Genomic DNA, 17,828 nt, shown 5'->3' on the forward strand with positions numbered 1-17,828 from the left:
TAATAGCATACTGAGGTGGCTGAGTGCCTATCCAACTGCAAGCAAAACAGAGCCACACCAAAATAAAAATGTGGTTTCTATATACTTTGAGGACTGTCTAGGTGTACAGAAGCACACAATTCACAAATTAAGAGAAAAACTTAATGTTAACCCTGCCCCCCACCAAAAAAACTACTTGGTACAGACTGAGCATGCTTATGTCCTTCCCTCCCTGCAGCCACAGAATCTTGAGCTATCTGTTGCAAAAACCAAAACACAAACAGGACAACAGGGTGTGGGCAGGGAGAGGGAATTGGCTCTCTTGAGTCAACTGGGCATTAGGATTGGGGAGATGCAACTTTTTGTTGCAAGCCCCTCTTGTATAAACTAATTTTGTAGTTGACTTAGGCCACCTGCAAAATAGTCACTCACAAATTTGCTAGCTCAATTCTTTTTCCCCTCACAGCACCAGAAGTCAATTTAAGCCACAGCCACTTTATAAAAAACAAACAATCTTTACAAGTTGTCGCAAGTAGGCCTCATTAGTAATTGCACAAAAATGTTCAATAAATATCAGCCCTTTCAAAAGCTAATTATGAATTCTTGAAAATGGGAGATAAATGAAAGTGTCTGCCAATACGAACTGAAACACTGTCTGGCCCCCAGTTTGTCTGCTCTTTGAACGTAATCACTGATTCACATAGATTTTATCAGCCCTGTGGAACTTCAAAGCTCGCTGAAGAAAAATGTGATTTGCTGAAACCTTCTCCAAATATGCAGAACATCCTTGGATGCTGTCTCCACTGCAGTGGGTTGAAAACTCCTATCCAGGTGGAAGATTATTTTCAAACTCCATCAGCAAGTTTGGAGCCCTGCCAAGTAAGTTATAAGCAGACGCATTTATCTTTGTCGCTTATTAGCGAGAGGAGAGCTGTCATGATAGTGTAATAGCACCTTTTAACCTTTTACTCAAATAGTGATATGGGTAGTGTTCTTTTTCTTAAATTACACTACAAAGAATTATTTGAACACAGCGGCAATTTCAGTTATACTTAAGCAGGCAAATTTCCCTCCACCACATAATTTACAGAACTCAAATTCAATAAAACATTACAGGATGGTCCATTACTGTTATCAATTTTAAATAATCCATCTTCTGTCTTCATTTTACTGGAAAATAAGCAGTGTGCCAAAGACTAAATGAAAAAAAAAGGAAAAAGAAAGAAAGGAAGAAAGCCTAGCCAGGTAATCTGATGGACATTTGATATAGCCTGAAAAATACTGCATGTATACTGCAGTACCCAAGTGTTATTCCTATAAAACTGAAGTTGTTCAGAATTAGATTGTGTCTATACCAGCTCTCCTTGTCCAGGTTTTTTGTTTTTTTTTTACAGAACCAAGCAGATCAAACTGTCCCTTCACACACACAAATTACTCTTTGAGAGTTACAAGTCCATGTGTACAAAAAGCAAGAAGTTTTTTTTTTTTCAAGTAAGTGCCCCATAACTCCTGGGCCATGTAGGAGGCTGGGGTACTTACCTACAAATAAACCGCCTGGTTAGATGAGTTCCAGCCACTGTAAGCTGGGAGACTTCCTTTCAAGTAGGCGTAATAAAAACAGATTCTAATCAACTTCACTGCCAAGCAGAGAAGAAGTCAGAGAGCCTGCCAATACTATTTAGAATTTGTACAGTGCTTTTTAAGTCTGCAAGCACTTCATATTTATTAAGCATGATGTCTTTCTAACAAACCTGTAAGATAAGTAAGCAGAATTTTCTTCCTGTTGCACCTGGGGAGGCGAGATCAAGAAGCACTGTGCCCCACTGACTCAGAAGTAAGTTCCATTGGAACTTATACCCAAGTAACTTCAGTGGAACTTATACCCAAGTAACTATTTTTATGAATAATTGTGTATAGGATTTCAGCCCTGGCGACTGCATCAAACAAATGAGTTGAAGAAAAATAAAAAGATTTAAGTCAAATTGCTCTTGATTGTCCAAAAGCAAAACTTAAATTCAATACAGAGAAATTTTACAGTTTCTCTTCCAACACAGTCAACTCAATTAAAATTCAGCAAATGCAAAACCCCTCCTCTAGATGCATAAAGAAGATAAAACTGGAAATAATCACAAAAATTTTCAATTTACATTGCTTCAAAAAGTTATCAAAGAATTAAATCGTTACATTTTCCAAAACCTTGTATTCATGGACCATGACCTCATGGACCAGGGACCTGCTAATCAAGTTTGTCTGAAAGAAATCAAACAGTGCTTGCAAAATAGGTTTTAAAAAAAAAAAAAACAAAAAAAACCCATAGAATCAGGATTCTCAAATTGTCACAGAAATCCTTACCAAGAACTGAAAAGTTTGAGGAGCGTGGTGAAAAGAGAGGAAAAAAAATATCAGCCTTAGCTAATCAAAGTTCATTTTTCTTCATTAAGAGGCAAACAGCTGTCCTGGGCTAATTTTGGGATGTAGAAACTTGGACTACTGACCCAGAATCACAGCACAGCAATCAAAGTAAAAATGGTACCTATTAACAGTAGTGTAGCAAAGGGGATGGTAAGTACTGCAGGCTCCACAATGCACTGTGAAAGCAGCCCCTCCCACTCGTCCCCATAGCCATTCCAGGCAGTGACAACAACCCACAGGAGTTGCCATTCGGTTAGCGAATGCCTGAGTATTGCTGTTGCTGTCCAGAATGGCTCCAATGGCAAGTGGGAGGGGGCAGCTTACACCAGGTGTTGTGGCACCTGCAATACTTACAGTTTTGTCCCCCCTCTAGCTATGCCTATTAAATAATGTGATCTATCACAGACTGCTATTGAAACTACAGGGCTGCTGACTGCACAGATCACTCAGCGGGGCATGAATGGAAAGCCAACATACAATCAACCCACAGTCCAGTGTTGGGATGTGGATCAGAAGTCAGCCTACAAAATGAAGTTCACTTGTAGATCTGCTGCTCTTTTCTTTTCTTTTTTTAAGTAAGTAGGAAATGTGCATTTCTATACTAGAGAGGCAGGGCACAGAGCCTCCAAACTACAGTTTTTAAAAAGGTAATAAACAGTTCACCAAAATGGAAGAAAATATCATAGAAAAGGTACACACACCAAAATAGGGAGCCTGATCCTATCCTGCACTGGAGCAGGCAAGCCAGCTGGCCTGCGTTGTATGCAGCAGAGGGTTAGGGTTGACTATGGCACAACCTGCGATAAGGGGAAGAGGTGGCGCATATCCAAGCAGCCTGGTGCTGGCCAGACTGCCTGGAAGGGGGTTAGGATTCAACCTAAGTGCCAGATCCTGATACCACCCCCTCCCGGGCCTGGACCACCCATGGGCCCACTCACCACCCGCCCTCCCTCTGCCCTACAACACCCCCATTCCACCCTCCTCAAACCCTCTGCTGGCAGAGGCAGGCCGGTGCATACTTGCCTGTCCGCCAGCGCAGTGGGGCCTGATTTGGCCTTCGGAGGCCGGCACATGTCTGTATGCCAGCCTTCCTCCTCCAACAGTGCAGAAGTGCATTCCAGCACTTTTGTAACACCTAGTCCAGAGGAAGGGACTTGCACTGGCCTAGGGCACAGTTTGGACAGCGCTCTTAAACACACAAATGACCCAAACTGAGCAGATCTTTCCTCCCTTCTCTGCCTTTGATTACTTTTACAATTCTTTAAAGAACTTTAAAATTCTTTCTATAATATTTAAATTTAAATGCAATTTGGAATCTTCCATTCTTTGCGATGTTTACTGGTTTTTCCAGAAAGTCAGTGTTTTCAGCTTCACTGAGCAATTCTTTGCAGTTTGACTTGGTATTTTTTGACTTGGTACCAATTAGTGACTTGGTATTTTTAGACAGTTTACCCTTGTTTTTCAAATATCTCATATACTTTTAAATTCTAACTTTTGGGGGGTTAGAATTCATGTATCAGTCTTGTAAGCACAGCAGAATCTGCATAAGCCAGTTTGAAATGGGTCAGTAGACCCAGGTCTGGGAAAGATTTTATATTACAATATTGATGTCCTGGATAGACATAGTTGCACCTGAACTTATATTTGAAATGACTGGTTTTTATAGTAACGTTTCCGTGATCTTCCATTTTCCCCCCTCAACTTTCACATTGTGGCATGTAAGTTATACAAATGGCATTTTGAAATCATTTTCTTTTATGCCATTTTAAAAATTCATTTACCATATAAGTTTTATGCACCACAGACACCCGCCTATATGTCAACCCCACAGATAAGTTGAGGGCAGTTTTGAACCAACAATCATGGAATTTTCTATGACCCTCAGATAAGTCAGGGGTTAAACTTAGGGGGGTGTCTGACTATAGTTTTGTCTGATTTCACCCGAGGCCAGATCCTGAAAAATAACCTACCACTAATTGTTACCTAAGAACTGCAGTCTCTAATTTATTAAAAACACAGTAAAAGATCATAAGATACATTTTTATTCTTTTTAAAATTCTGGTCTTCACCACCTTTTTGTAAACACTATCAGAGTAAGTGCACTGTAAACAACATACCACTGGTTCCCAACCTGGTATTCATGTACTCCCAGGGACACTCAACAGGACCTATAGGGGTACTTGAAAAAGAATGGAATAATGGCAGAAAAAGGCAGGCCGTGCTCCAGAATGCATGGCCTGGAAGGGAGGTAGCTAGTTGGCTGTGAAAGCCCCACCAACAGCTAGTTTTTGGTCATCAATTCATGTATGAACCAGTGATTGAAAACCAGCACAGTAAAAAAGCTGAAACATAATATGGAAAGTGATCAATCACCTAGAATTTCTCAGGACACTTCTGGTGCAAAACAGTGCAAAGGCAGAGTCTTCTGTTCCCCAAACAGATAAAAAGAGAAAACACTGTGATGAATACATGAAGTCTCGGCTTTCGTATGGAGGAGATGAGGGCATGTCTTACTAATTACAAACATTTTGCTAATAGGAAGGGTACAATTTATGGAAATGGGCTGCCAAGGGTTATGCCAGTGAAAAAGGTTGAACCATGAATCAAATCCACCTTTAAGGTGTCTGGTGTGTTAAGCCAGAAGCTCTACATACAGCATATAACACATAACTGAGAGTGAGTAATTCAATGCACAGCAGAGAGATGCAGCTGCATATATTTGCAGCCCTTTTTACTCAGAAGTAGACCCACTGCTTTCCATGGGTGTTATTCTGAAGTCATGGTGCACTGAATTGTAGCCTGGGAAGGAGGATCCCATCCTGGTGCTTCCAAAAACAGACTGGCTTTGCAAGCATTTGCCAAGCAGAACCAGAACCAGGTTGCAGCAGAAGGAAGGAGATTAAAAAGTTAACTTTGGCTGGAATTTCCCAATTGCTGTAGAAACAATCTCTGCCCTGCCTGCCTGGTGCCTGCCTGCTGCTTGAGAAACTTTTCCGAGTTGAAAGGCTTTGCCCTCTGATTGACCTGGAGGTAAGGTGAAGTGGTAATTGGAGCTTGATTACTTGGCAAAAATTTCATGTACTATGCATGAGTATCTACGGTATTTTGACAAGCTGTTTTAAGGGTCGCCTCAGTTTGCAAGCCTACTGTACATACTACTGTGATCAGTGTATATCTTGTCCAGAGGGATTCAGTCTGCTCCTTCCCTGGCTTGTTTACTAGGTTCACAAAATGGCGGGACATTCTGGCAGAAGAACAGTTTACTTCTTCCTTGTTTACTGTAACCTTGTTTACTGCTTTGTCTTTCCAAAGGCTTCTTGATCCCTATGCTTCTCAGGAATGAAGGGGAAGTGTGGTTGTATCACCAGTATCCAGGTCATGGGCCTGCGACATTTGTGCAATTAAAGCCTAAATTGCAAAGAGTATTAGGATCTGCAGGTTTCAATCTATAGAACTGACCTCAACCTTTAATAGTACCAATGCAGCCCCCATCCTGTTTCTTCTTAAATTCTGTCATTTTTGCAATCAGAAGGAAGGAAAAGATGAGGAGTTATAGAATCCAAGAGGAGAGTGGGCAGCAGGTGTATGCTGGCGAGCTCTCCTACTGCATCAGTCCTATTAAAGGCAAAAGTCAATTCTCCACATTGCAACCTGCAACCCTAATGTTTTATTTTGAATACAATACCAATAATATTGTTGTGATAGCTAAGGCTGCAATCCTAACCTCATTTTCCTGGGAAGTCCCACTGAACACACTAGGACTTACTTCTGAGCAGACCTGCTTAGGTTTGTGCCCTAAGTGTTTGGGAATCATTGGTTAGTGCCCATGGCATCTGAACTCTTTGCACTATCAATTCACCAGAGAGTCAACTGATCTGGTACTGTGGACGGTTCAGAAGCATAAACGGTGTCATATTGCTGGAGTAAGCTACTTCTGACTGAATGCGTGAGTGCAAATGAAACAATTTAAACAGTGTTGTACACAGCTTAGTAAAATGTTATTTTCAGATGCTTACTTCCCCAAACAAACAGTTATGAGATCACAAAAATTATACTGGGAGAAACAACTAACTGGGCTCAACAGTTTCTAGTATTATGATTTAAGTTGATGTTCAAATAAGTGTGGCTGCGATCGCAGTCTACGGTTAAAGCAGCTACCGATTTTGCAACATGTGTCCATCATGTCAAGTCTAACTTGTCTAGGTTAGTGCAAATAATATAATGGTAAAGGGGGAAATAGGGAAAATTAATCTCTCTTTTTTAAAGAAATGTCTGACCTGAGTTCTGTTAAATGCCACACGTGCAAAAACTGCCTGCGAGATTCCTGCTCGTTTCAATTCATCACGCACCCACTGGTAGATTTCAGAAGACACCTCTGTGTTAGTTGAGACCTGCTGCTCCAGCGGCTTATTCATGGATCTGCTGACAGGAGGAGGATGGTTCAAGTACTGTTGGTTTAAGGACTGTTGGGCTAGAAGTCTGTTCACTGCATACTGCTGGTTCAGCAACTGGGCCATTACCAGCTGCTGATTTACCAACTGAGGACTAATGGGAGTAGATACAAGTCCAGGGTGCAGGTTTGGAAGTGGTGTCCGAACAGATGGTTGACTGCTATGAGAAAGCTGAACAGGGGATGGAGGCTGTTCAGCTGTGTTCCCTGGGACTGGCTGGTGACCAAAGTTGACGTGGTTGGTACTTTGTTGGGATAGTTCTGAAAGGCTATCCATTTCAGCTGCAGAAGGAAAGCAAGAGAGATTATTTCCTCTGATAAAATAGTTTCCAGGTAGATAAAAGATGGCTGAAAACCTTCAGGCTACTGCGATTTTCTATTTGTTTCAAGATATACAACTTCATTAGTTATTCACATATACACCTGTATTTTTTTGTAAACACCTTTAAAACTCTATTTTTAAAAAACTTCTTAAGCTCAAGCAAACCTGCAACACTCAAGAAAGAGCACGCATATCACCTGTACTCTTCTCCATTTTCATTCTTGGAGCAGAAGCAGGTATCTCTCCCCTAACCTGGATATGCAGCAATCTGTTTGATTTTCACTACCGACATTTATATCTAGGGATGCCAATGATAGATTACTGTGGTCAAAGTCCAGATTTTTTCAGCAGACTGAAGTAATCCAACAGAAGTTACACATATTGTCAAACTTTATGTTGTCCAGCTCCTGCCTAATGTCTTGCACAACCTAAGCCTTGCACTGACTACCTATTTTTTTCTAGTTTGTTGGCATCCTTCAGTCTCGGAAGACTATGGTGTCACGCTCTGAATGGTGGTTCTGGAACAGAGTGTCCTCTCCAGTGCACGAAGCCTGGGTAAAGGCTAGTTTATGACATGAGAAAATAGTGACTACATCTCACAGAAATTAATAGGATAGAGTTAGGCTGCAATCCTATACACACTTTCCTGGGAGTAAGCCCCACTGAATACAATGGGACTTATATCCGAGTACTTTTGCATACAGTTGCACTGTAAGTCACAATGAACTTGTCTCCTTTTTTTCCAGTGGTGCCAAGTTATTAATAACATTATAGAACATAGGAAGCTGCCTTATATTGAGTCAAACCATTGGTCCATCTAACTCAGTATTGTTGATACTGACAGGCAATGGCTCTCCATGGTTTCTCTACCCTAACCCTCCAAGAATTTTTCTCTACCCTACCTAGAGATGCCAGAGCTTGAACTGGGATTTTGGCATGCAAAGCACATGCTCTGTCACTGAAGTAGGGCCTCTCTTCAACAGCCTTAGAAAATATATATGCATATCTGGTTTAGGGCACAATCCTAACCAGGTCTACTCAGATTTAAGTCCTATTTTGTTCAATGAGGTTTATTCTCAGGAAAGTGTGGTTAGGATTGAAGCCTTAGAGCCTGATCCTGGGGAGCCACGCTGCAGACCACAGTCACAAACGTGCTGTAAGGCACATTTGTGGGACTTACCACTGTGCTTCCGCCGGAGCTAGCCCAGCGCTGGCTGGAGCTGGGCTGGTGTGCAGCAGGCGCCTGAGTTCTGCAGCTCGGCGGTCTCCTAGACCGCCGGGCTGCGGAACAGGAGATGGGGGCGTGGCTGGGGGTGGGCAGGAGGCGTGTCGGGGGAGGGGGAGAGGTGGATCCGCGGAGCCAAGCTCCACAGGCACTAGGGTAGGGCTGCTTGCCCTACATGAGCGCCTTTTCTACATGAGTGCTAAAGTGAGTAGCCCCTTTGCAGGGCTGCTTCCCTTACTCAGGGGAAGGGGACAAATGTAGCATGGGAGGCACAGGATCCGGCAGGAGCCCGTCATGGAGCAGCCAAGCCTGGGTGCTGTGGGCAGCTCAGGATTGGGCTGCTAATCTCATAGGGAAGCTTGAGATGTTGCTGGATTAGACAACTTCAGGCAAACAACTTATGCTTCTGGAAGAAAGTAAAAAATTTCTACATTTCTTCATTTGAACTAATATCAGTTCTGCATGCAACGGACCAGTTGGCACTAGATAACCACAATCTTTTTTCATGTTAATGTTCTACTCTGACTATGTGCAGAATATTCCTCACCGTTTATATCATTGGGAAGGCTACCTATACGCTCCAGGTGAAGCATCTGCAGAAAACATGAATGCATAAAGAAAGAGTAGATGGCAACCACAGATAATTGCTAGCGATTTGGCCAAGTTAGTATTTGTGGACCCCTGAATGAAGTTATGTTGGACCTCCAACACAGGTAAATGAATGTGCTGATGTAGTTGAAAATTTTCAATCTGAAATTTGTTCAACACTCAGAACAAATTCTGAGTTTAACAAATTAAATTCACTTCCGTTGTTCTAAGCCAGCAAGTGCCAAACCGCAGCCTTTGGGCCACATCTACCCAGAAGTCAGGGCACAGAGCCTGCTGGGCAATGGGCAGCAAAAACAGCTGCCCGGAACAAGTTTCTGATCAGATCGGCTGGAAAGATAAAAGGCTGCAGCACGGAACAGAAAGCGCCAAGCAGCACGGGGATGGCTTTTTCTAAACACCACAGTCTGTGGTTTAGAGACCGCTGTTCTAAGCTATTAGGAAGCTAACACTTGTCACTGTGCCCGTATTCATGAATATTTATATTTTAAAGTTAGACTGGCTTGTTATTTTAAAATTTTAATTTTATTTAACAATAATAATTATTGTCATTATACATTTAGTGGGAGAGTCTTTTTGATTAATGCCACTTTGGATTGTATGCCACTTTGATCACATGTATAAAAAGCAGGTTAGAAATAGAATGGGGAGAGGGGGAAAGCCCTGGGCATTTGGAACATTCATGCATGAATACAGCTTCCTTCCTCTTCCCTTTCAATTCTCTCTGAGATCTGTGACAAAGTAAAACTTTTTCTCATCTGCTCAACAGATATTTCATCATATTTACTAAGATAATGCAATATTTGCCAAATTCAAACCAGGCTTAATATTTATTAAATCCTAAGCATTCAGACACCACCATTTCAACTCTTATCTTTTTGCTTACCCATCATATCTTTTGCCTTCTTGAAATGTTTATACCACCTCCCAAATTCTTGACATTTTGCTGCTGAGACATTTGCATAGTAAGTGCTGTTCACAATGGAGGAAATCATACTCTGAAAAGAAGGGGGGGAAAGTGAGATGTTTAACAAAAGAAGTTATTTTAATTATTTGATTGGTAATATTTTTAATCTCAACACCATATTGAATTTTAATTTCTTAGAGCCCAGATAGTTGAGTTGGTATAGTTGACAGAAACATCAGAATAGCGTCTCCAGCACAAATGATGCAATATTTCATTGCCAGGTATCTGGCATTGCCCATCAGCTCCTCAGGATACTTCATTCTCACCCTTTTTTCTATACAAGCATGCATGCAGGAATGACGTGTTCTACTATATGATTTTGTGAAGTTTTGGTTTTGACACTTCTGGAAGTCGTCATGCGACGTGGCTGCCCCCAAATTAAAACTTGAATGATCTTCGCAAATGATTGATACCTACATGCACACCTGTATAGAAAAATGACATGTATGCATAAAAACTATTCATAATACCGGTTGAGTCTCATTATTCACATGGGTCCTGTTCCCAGAACTCATGTGGATGGCAAAAAATGCACTAAAGCAAATAAATTTAAAAAGCAAAGTCCCTTTGCTCTGGTGACTTTAAAAACAGCCTTCCTGACCTTTTGAAATGCACACAGAGGCAGTCTCTCTCCAGAAGCTTAGGCTTCACTAGAAGGCAGCAATCCTGACCTTCAGTGAGGAGGTTCAGTGAGGGCAAAAGTGAGGGCGAAAGAATGGAAGTGGTAATCACTGCCATTTAGCCTTCTTTCATGTGCTCAGGGGGAAGGGAGGGATTTGCCTTGTGCCTGGAGACAGAATGATTGATGGATTGTCAGCATTAATGAGGCTATTGTTAAAGGACTGTTTTCCTTTAATTTAAAGGGTACTCTGGTCTAGAGGGTAGAGCCTCCGTTTGCCTGAAGATAACATCCGCAGGTCGCCAGTTCAAGGCCACCAGCACCGTGCGACCTTGAATCAGCTGACAAGCTGAGCCGAGTTATTCCATCTGCTCTGAGCGTGGGAGGATGGAGGCCAGAAAGTGAAACCAGATCAGAAAGAAACATCTGAAATGTTGTGGTTCTTGAAAGACAGAACCTTCTTTCAATTGTAAAAATCCCTACGGGGATTTAAATAGCCTGCCTATGTAAACCTCCTTGAATAAAGTCTGAGGAGAAATCTGACGACCAAGAAAGACGGTATATAAATACCTGTATTATTATTATTATGTTGAGATAGAAAAATCTGTGGATAATTAGGTTATACCTGTAATCACTTGCATGACTGTCTCTCTACAACAGTAAAAAGCAGTTTTTAAAACTGTGATTTTAAAAGGATGCATTTTTCCCCTTCTCCAGGGATCAGCACATTCCTTCTCATTTGCAGTGGCCATTTGTGTTGAGTCAAATCCGCATATAAAAAATCTGTATAACAAGGTTGGAATTGTATCATGATTGCCTTAGTTTCACTGAAGTCAACTACTATAATTTATGTTATTATATTCATTTCAACACTATCTGATTCTGCAAAGCCCAAATTTCTCTAGCTGAGTTTCTATTAAGAATGTATTTCTAGAATTATTTTATGCCCCCTTACATGCCCTTGATTTCTTCACTAATCAAGTGCTGTTTTATTTTTCATAATCAAGCAAAGAATACTTAATATAGGCAAGGAACAATGTCAATTTGATACAAGTAAGATTAATCTATATGGTTCTAACATCAGCAAGTAACACTGAGATTTTCTAGAGTTACAGTGGTTAAGCCTTGTTGTACTAAAGCCCCAGTAGAATACTTCAGTTATAGTTTCAGCTACCCTTCTGACCCAAGGTATACCAAAGGACAGCAGCAATTTGCTCTGGTTTACAACCCTCTTTCTCCTTTCATAGTATGGTATTATACAGTGTGGCACCTCTTCCCCATCTCTACAAGTGTGGGTAAGAAGGCAGCACAATCTTTTGCAGAAGTAAGCCATATTGAATTCAATGGGACGTACTCTAAGTTAAGTGTGTGTAGGAATGCAGTTTATCTAATCATAATCATTAAAATGAACCAATGGGACTTGATCAAAGAACTACTTTCTTTGCATTGCTACCAGTTTCTTATGAATCTGTCAAGGTGAAAAATAATGGACCAATAAATGCCAGCTATAGTGTTAGCAGCATTACAAGGAAGTAGAACACGGAAATGCCAAAATTAAGGCACCAAGATCAAAATGTCAAAGAAACCTGTATTCATTCATTTCAAAACTATAAGATAGTTGCCAGTTTTGTTACCATATATTAGCTTAGTATCACATCAGAAAGACAGCTAAAAAGATTACTATTGTCAATGCTTTACCAGACAACCTTGTGTGCATTCAATTTCACATTAAAAATACTTTTTCACATATGTATTGTCTTCCAAACATACCATTCTCCATTGAGTACAACCCTGCCATCTATTTAAAAGATTCACATTGAGATTCCTCTATATCTCGGTTTTAAAGAGTATGATACGGCATTTTTCTTTCAGCCAATAAGTTAACCTATATTGACTGGTAGGCAAAAAGATTTAAACAGGAATACAGCTATGGATCCTCCATTTATTTTTTTTCATGTTGACTGGTTTAACGTAATTTAGAACCTGGTATAAGTGTTTGCTCTTTCTGAAAAAGAGGGTGAAAACTAAGAGAATTTATTTCAACAGTCCATAGATCTTTCAATCTCTCTTGCAATATTACTTGAATTCTACGAGATCAGAAAGTGCCCAATTTCTACATGCACTGCCCTAGTAGTTATTTTTCTGAAAGTCTGATGAAGATCTGATGTGAAAAGCTGCCACCTTTGCAAAAGCCCCACTACACTGGGATGATACCATCTGCCACAGCCTGAGCTTTCTTTTCCAGCCAAATGCATTATTTATAATTATGTCTTCCATAACTGTGTGGCAATAGGGACTGAATTTTTTTCTAAAGTTCATCTTTGGTTCATCTAGATAGCTTTAAAATGAATTGCAAATTCTGAATCCTGTCCTCCAGTAAGGTGGGATAAGGGGGCACTCAGGCAATTTTGTATATATATATTTATACCTTTAAAGAACAAAAAACTAAAACATTCTCAGTAATCAGTCAGCATTTATGTTCTAATTGTTTGCTTAGTAGATGAGGAGAGGTGGTTTCTTTCTAGGTGTGAAAAAGACTATCATATTTGATCCTTTCTTCAGCAATCAATAGAACAGCTTTAGGATGACAATTCTTAGCTATGACCTGTCGAAACTCTCTCATCAGCCTGATCAAAAATGGTTTATGATTATGATTAAAAGTCCATTGTTGTTCTTTCTGGGAAACAAAACAAAACAAAAAATAAACCTGCATTAATCAGGTCAATTCATTCATCTAAACCAAAACTGCTCATGCTTTGCTGCCAAATCAATGAGCCACTGTAAAATCTGTTATCTGTGATTGCTCAGCTTCAGGTCAAAACACCATTTATCCTCCGCTGTCTCCAAATCCCTATCCATCACCTTTAAGGTTTATACCTTAAGTATTATTCTAACACATCCTTAACAGGAACTAAGGAGCAACCTCATCAAAGAAGATACGCACTGCAATATTTACATAGAACAAAAGCTTGCTAACTGACCTAGCATGCAACTCCTGGGACAGATGTTCTCTAAAAACAATCACGTGAACCTATATGTCAGGCTGCGTGTGTATGAAATGAACCCTTTCAAACTATTATACCCAAAAACTTTCATAGCCCTTTCCGATTGTTTAAACTAGATCTCAAAAAAAAAAAAAAAAAAAAAAAAAAATGAACCATTTATACAACTGGCTCATGGGTGCTTGAAGCTTTCAAGCTCGATCAGCGCAAGGGGCAAGGGCTACAACAACTTATTTACACAATTATCTAAATACGATTAAACAGCTGATGGACAAATATTAAACTGGAAAATGTATAGTCATTTCAGCTTAATGTAATCCTCTTTCTGTAAACACCCAAGATGATTTTTTCCCCAACTAGAACAGTCCTGACATCTCATAAGCCTAAGGGTGAATAGCAAGAGATTGTTTTTGATAGTTATAAATATTCAAAAGACATGCAGACCATCTGCTTTCATAATACAGGTAAAGCAAGACTGAAATGGTGACTGCTATACAAAAATCGTTCTTTTAACAAAGTCTTCCTCTCCTCGAAAACTATAAAGACAGATGTCAAAAACTGTTTATACAGGGTAATCAGAAGTGTGCAAGATGCAATATTCCTTTTACACACAGAGCTTGCTAAAGAGTTTCTCTTCTTTCTTCCCATCTGTGTGTTGCAACACATTTCAAGGAGTTAAAAACATCTTTTTTAAAAAATGGAGATCTCACAAATACCCAAAAACATGGTATTGGGATTATGAATGCTAATTAATTTCAGCTAAGGGATTTATTTTTTTATCCATTGAAAATAAAGTATGATTTGAAATAGCATGCTCTTGGAGGAAGACACTGAAAGAATTAAAAAGGTAAATTTTTCAGTATTCTAACACTCTTTCCACACCATCACCTTGCACATAAGTCAGCATCTGTTAAATTAAGTTTGCCATAAGCAGACCAAGTCAAATTTTCCTTTTATTTTCAAATAAGGTTTTATTTATGCTTGAACATTAATCAAGCTCTTCACAAGAAGCCTTATAACAACATAATGATTTTGTCAAGTTGCAAGTTAAAAGATACCCTATCTTCTCAGCAGAATATTAAGAGCACTGCCCATAAACCCTCACAGTCAATTTTAAGAACTGAAACATTATCTTGACAGTAACCTTTTAATGTACCATATTAATGACACAGCAGTGTTAAGCACCTTATTTTTTATAATTCCCAATAAAACGGACATTTACTGAACAATCTGTCAAACTACTGGTTTCTTTTCTTCCCCTCAAATGAACTTTTAAAAGGTTGTTCCCATTTCTATAAATTCTCATTCACAGATATAAAGAAAGTCCATTTTACACGTTAGTACAAAATCTCTACTGCAGAGAAAGATCACCAACTGGAGACACCATGGGTGCAAATCCTAACCTACTTTCCAGCAATGACATAAGGGTAATGCAACTTCAAGGTAAGGGAACAAGCACTGCCATACCTTAAGGCCTCTGTGACTGCCCCCCAACTGCAGGATGCAGGACATGCCCCACTGGCACAGCTACGCCAGTGCTGGAAAGTGGGTTAGGATTGCGCCCCATGTATTTCAGCTTCCCAGAGTGTATCCAAGAGGCAAAAAACCCCAAACTGCTCAAGTTAGCCCCTCACACAATTTTTTCAATCCTGGAAGGTAACCTACATGCTGGACAGCATCACATGAAGGAATGATGAATATTAACATAATGTTCCTGGGAAATATCCGAACTAAGATGTGCCTAATTCCATCTTCAAACAAAGTTTATGGAGGAACATGCCCAAGTTGCTAATCACAAAATTACAGTTGCCAAGAGGACAAGAAGCAGAGAAAATTCAGTGAGGTGGCGGCGTCTCCCATTGTACATACCACTAAGAGAAAACCAATAAATCTACTCTGACTGGGCTGGAGACCATGCAGATGAAGAGAAAGGAAGAATAAACCCTACACCTCAGTTAAATACATAATGCAAGGCGGTACCAAAAGGAAACAGGCAAAACTTAATATTAATACACACGCACGAACACACTATTATCCAAAATAAATAAAACAAATTAGTGTACCACTAACGTCATTAACTTGACTTCTAAAACACACTTACGCTCAAATAGAATTAAAACATATTAAAAAATAATCATCGGGCTAGAAACTGCCTCATGCACCCTTAAATGACTTTCTACACCTTTCTAAAGGACCTAGAAAGAAGCATTGACTGATACTAACAGGAAATAAATTCTAAGGCCTCAGAGATGCTGTTCTTCTGCTCTCTCATGCATTAAGGTTACTTCAGAAGACCTCAACAGGGGAGTTATGGAGAGAGGTTCTGCAAGACATGCAAGGCTGCAGTTGTTAGGAGCTTTAAAAGTAAAAATCTGCACCTTAAACCAAATATAAACGTGCATAGGTTTCAGGACTGCTGCAGCCACCCAATCAATTTCCCCCTCCCACCAATTGCTTGCAGCACAGCCCATTTTGGTGCAGCTGCACGCTAGGGCAAGCAACCCCATAGGATTGGGCTGTGCGTAAGGATTAAGTTTGTTACAATGCAACCCACTGTCAGCAGGTTATTTTCTTGGCTTTTCTTTGCTAAAGAAACATCTGTCTGAAGTTATTCCTTACAGAATGATACCCAGCCACACAAAACTGAGTGTGTCACTGTCCTTGCAAGATTTTTCCCCCTCCATGCTGGGTCTCAGAACCTGCAATGACATTAGTTGCTAAATACTTTTTAACCCAAAAAGTCATTTTTCTTCTTATTTTTATTTTACCTTCCTAATACTGCACAAACTACACATTGCAAACACTCAAAATATCTGCACTTGGGTCAGTAACTTACAGTCAAACGGTAGAATTTTTCTTTTAAAAACAACCAGCAATGTTTTAAGTTTGTCATACCCTGGAATGGAGTCCTGCCTGGGTAATGCATTATAATATTGTTCTTAAGAACTGCATTCTAACCATCTATTGTTGAACATATAAATACGTTTTTCTTAAACCAAATCAAACCATTAGTCCAGAGGTTTTCAAACTCTCTAGGAGAATCGGCACCGCTGTAAGTTCTTGCGGAGGCGGGGGTAGGTAGTGGGGGCGGGGGGGGGAAGGCAGCGACATGATCTCCAGGATCGTGCCACTCTGGGGGGCTGCAAGGACTGGGATGCACTCTCCAGTCTCTGCAGCAGCCTGTTGGGGGTGTGGGGAGCCTTGCGCGAGCATCTGCAGGGCTACCCAGCTAGTTAGAAGTGAATGTGGAGCAATCGTACTCCACTCCCAGTTTTGCAGAAGTGGAGCACGATCGCTCCACCTTCACTGCTGATGACCTGGGGAACATAAGAACATAAGAACAGCCCCACTGGATCAGGCCATAGGCCCATCTAGTCCAGCTTCCTGTATCTCACAGCGGCCCACCAAATGCCCCAGGGAGCACACCAGATAACAAGAGACCTCATCCTGGTGCCCTCCCTTGCATCTGGCATTCTGACATAGCCCATTTCTAAAATCAGGAGGTTGTACATGCACATCATGGCTTGTAACCCATAATGGATTTTTCCTCCAGAAACTTGTCCAATTCCCTTTTAAAGGCATCCAGGCCAGATGCCATCACCACATCCTGTGGCAAGGAGTTCCACAGACCGACCACACGCTGAGTAAAGAAATATTTTCTTTTGTCTGTCCTAACCCGCCCAACACTCAATTTTAGTGGATGTCCCCTGGTTCTGGTGTTATGTGAGAGTGTAAAGAGCATCTCTCTATCCACTTTATACTTCCCATGCATAATTTTGTATGTCTCAATCATGTCCCCCCTCAGGCGTCTCTTTTCTAGGCTGAAGAGGCCCAAACGCCGTAGCCTTTCCTCATAAGGAAGGTGCCCCAGCCCCGTAATCATCTTAGTCGCTCTCTTTTGCACCTTTTCCATTTCCACTATGTCTTTTTTGAGATGCGGCGACCAGAACTGGACACAATACTCCAGGTGTGGCCTTACCATCGATTTGTACAACGGCATTATGGCTCTCCGCACCACCGACAGGCTGCTGCAGGGACTGATGAGTACATTCCAGTCCCTGCAGCCCCCCTGAGTGGCATGATCCTGGGGATCGCATCGCTGTCCTCATCCTGCCTCCCCCTGCCCCCGCCCCTTAAGGGAAAAGAGGCCAGGGCTCTCAGGTTGGGGCATCACTACGACCCAGTCTGAAAACCACTGCATTAGTCCATCTAGTCTGGCATTGTCTATGCCAGGGGTATCAAAGAT

The 17,828-nt window shown here is 40.9% G+C and overlaps 1 protein-coding gene across 6 annotated transcripts in view; it reads right to left on the reverse strand.

Moving 5' to 3' along the window:
- The window catches only part of SATB1 (SATB homeobox 1), a 150,214-nt gene that overhangs the window by 59,476 nt on the left and 72,910 nt on the right, over positions 1-17,828 (reverse strand). For all 6 annotated transcript variants that reach the window (XM_066627516.1, XM_066627519.1, XM_066627518.1 and 3 more), the window contains 2 exons: positions 9,881-9,992; positions 6,669-7,123 (listed from right to left, as the gene is read on the reverse strand). In XM_066627516.1, coding sequence (XP_066483613.1) covers positions 6,669-7,123; positions 9,881-9,992 — 567 coding nt within the window. The remainder of the gene's footprint in view (positions 1-6,668; positions 7,124-9,880; positions 9,993-17,828) is intronic.

This window comes from Tiliqua scincoides, chromosome 5 (genome assembly GCF_035046505.1).
Source record: "Tiliqua scincoides isolate rTilSci1 chromosome 5, rTilSci1.hap2, whole genome shotgun sequence".
In the NCBI taxonomy this organism is placed as follows: Eukaryota; Metazoa; Chordata; class Lepidosauria; order Squamata; family Scincidae; genus Tiliqua; species Tiliqua scincoides.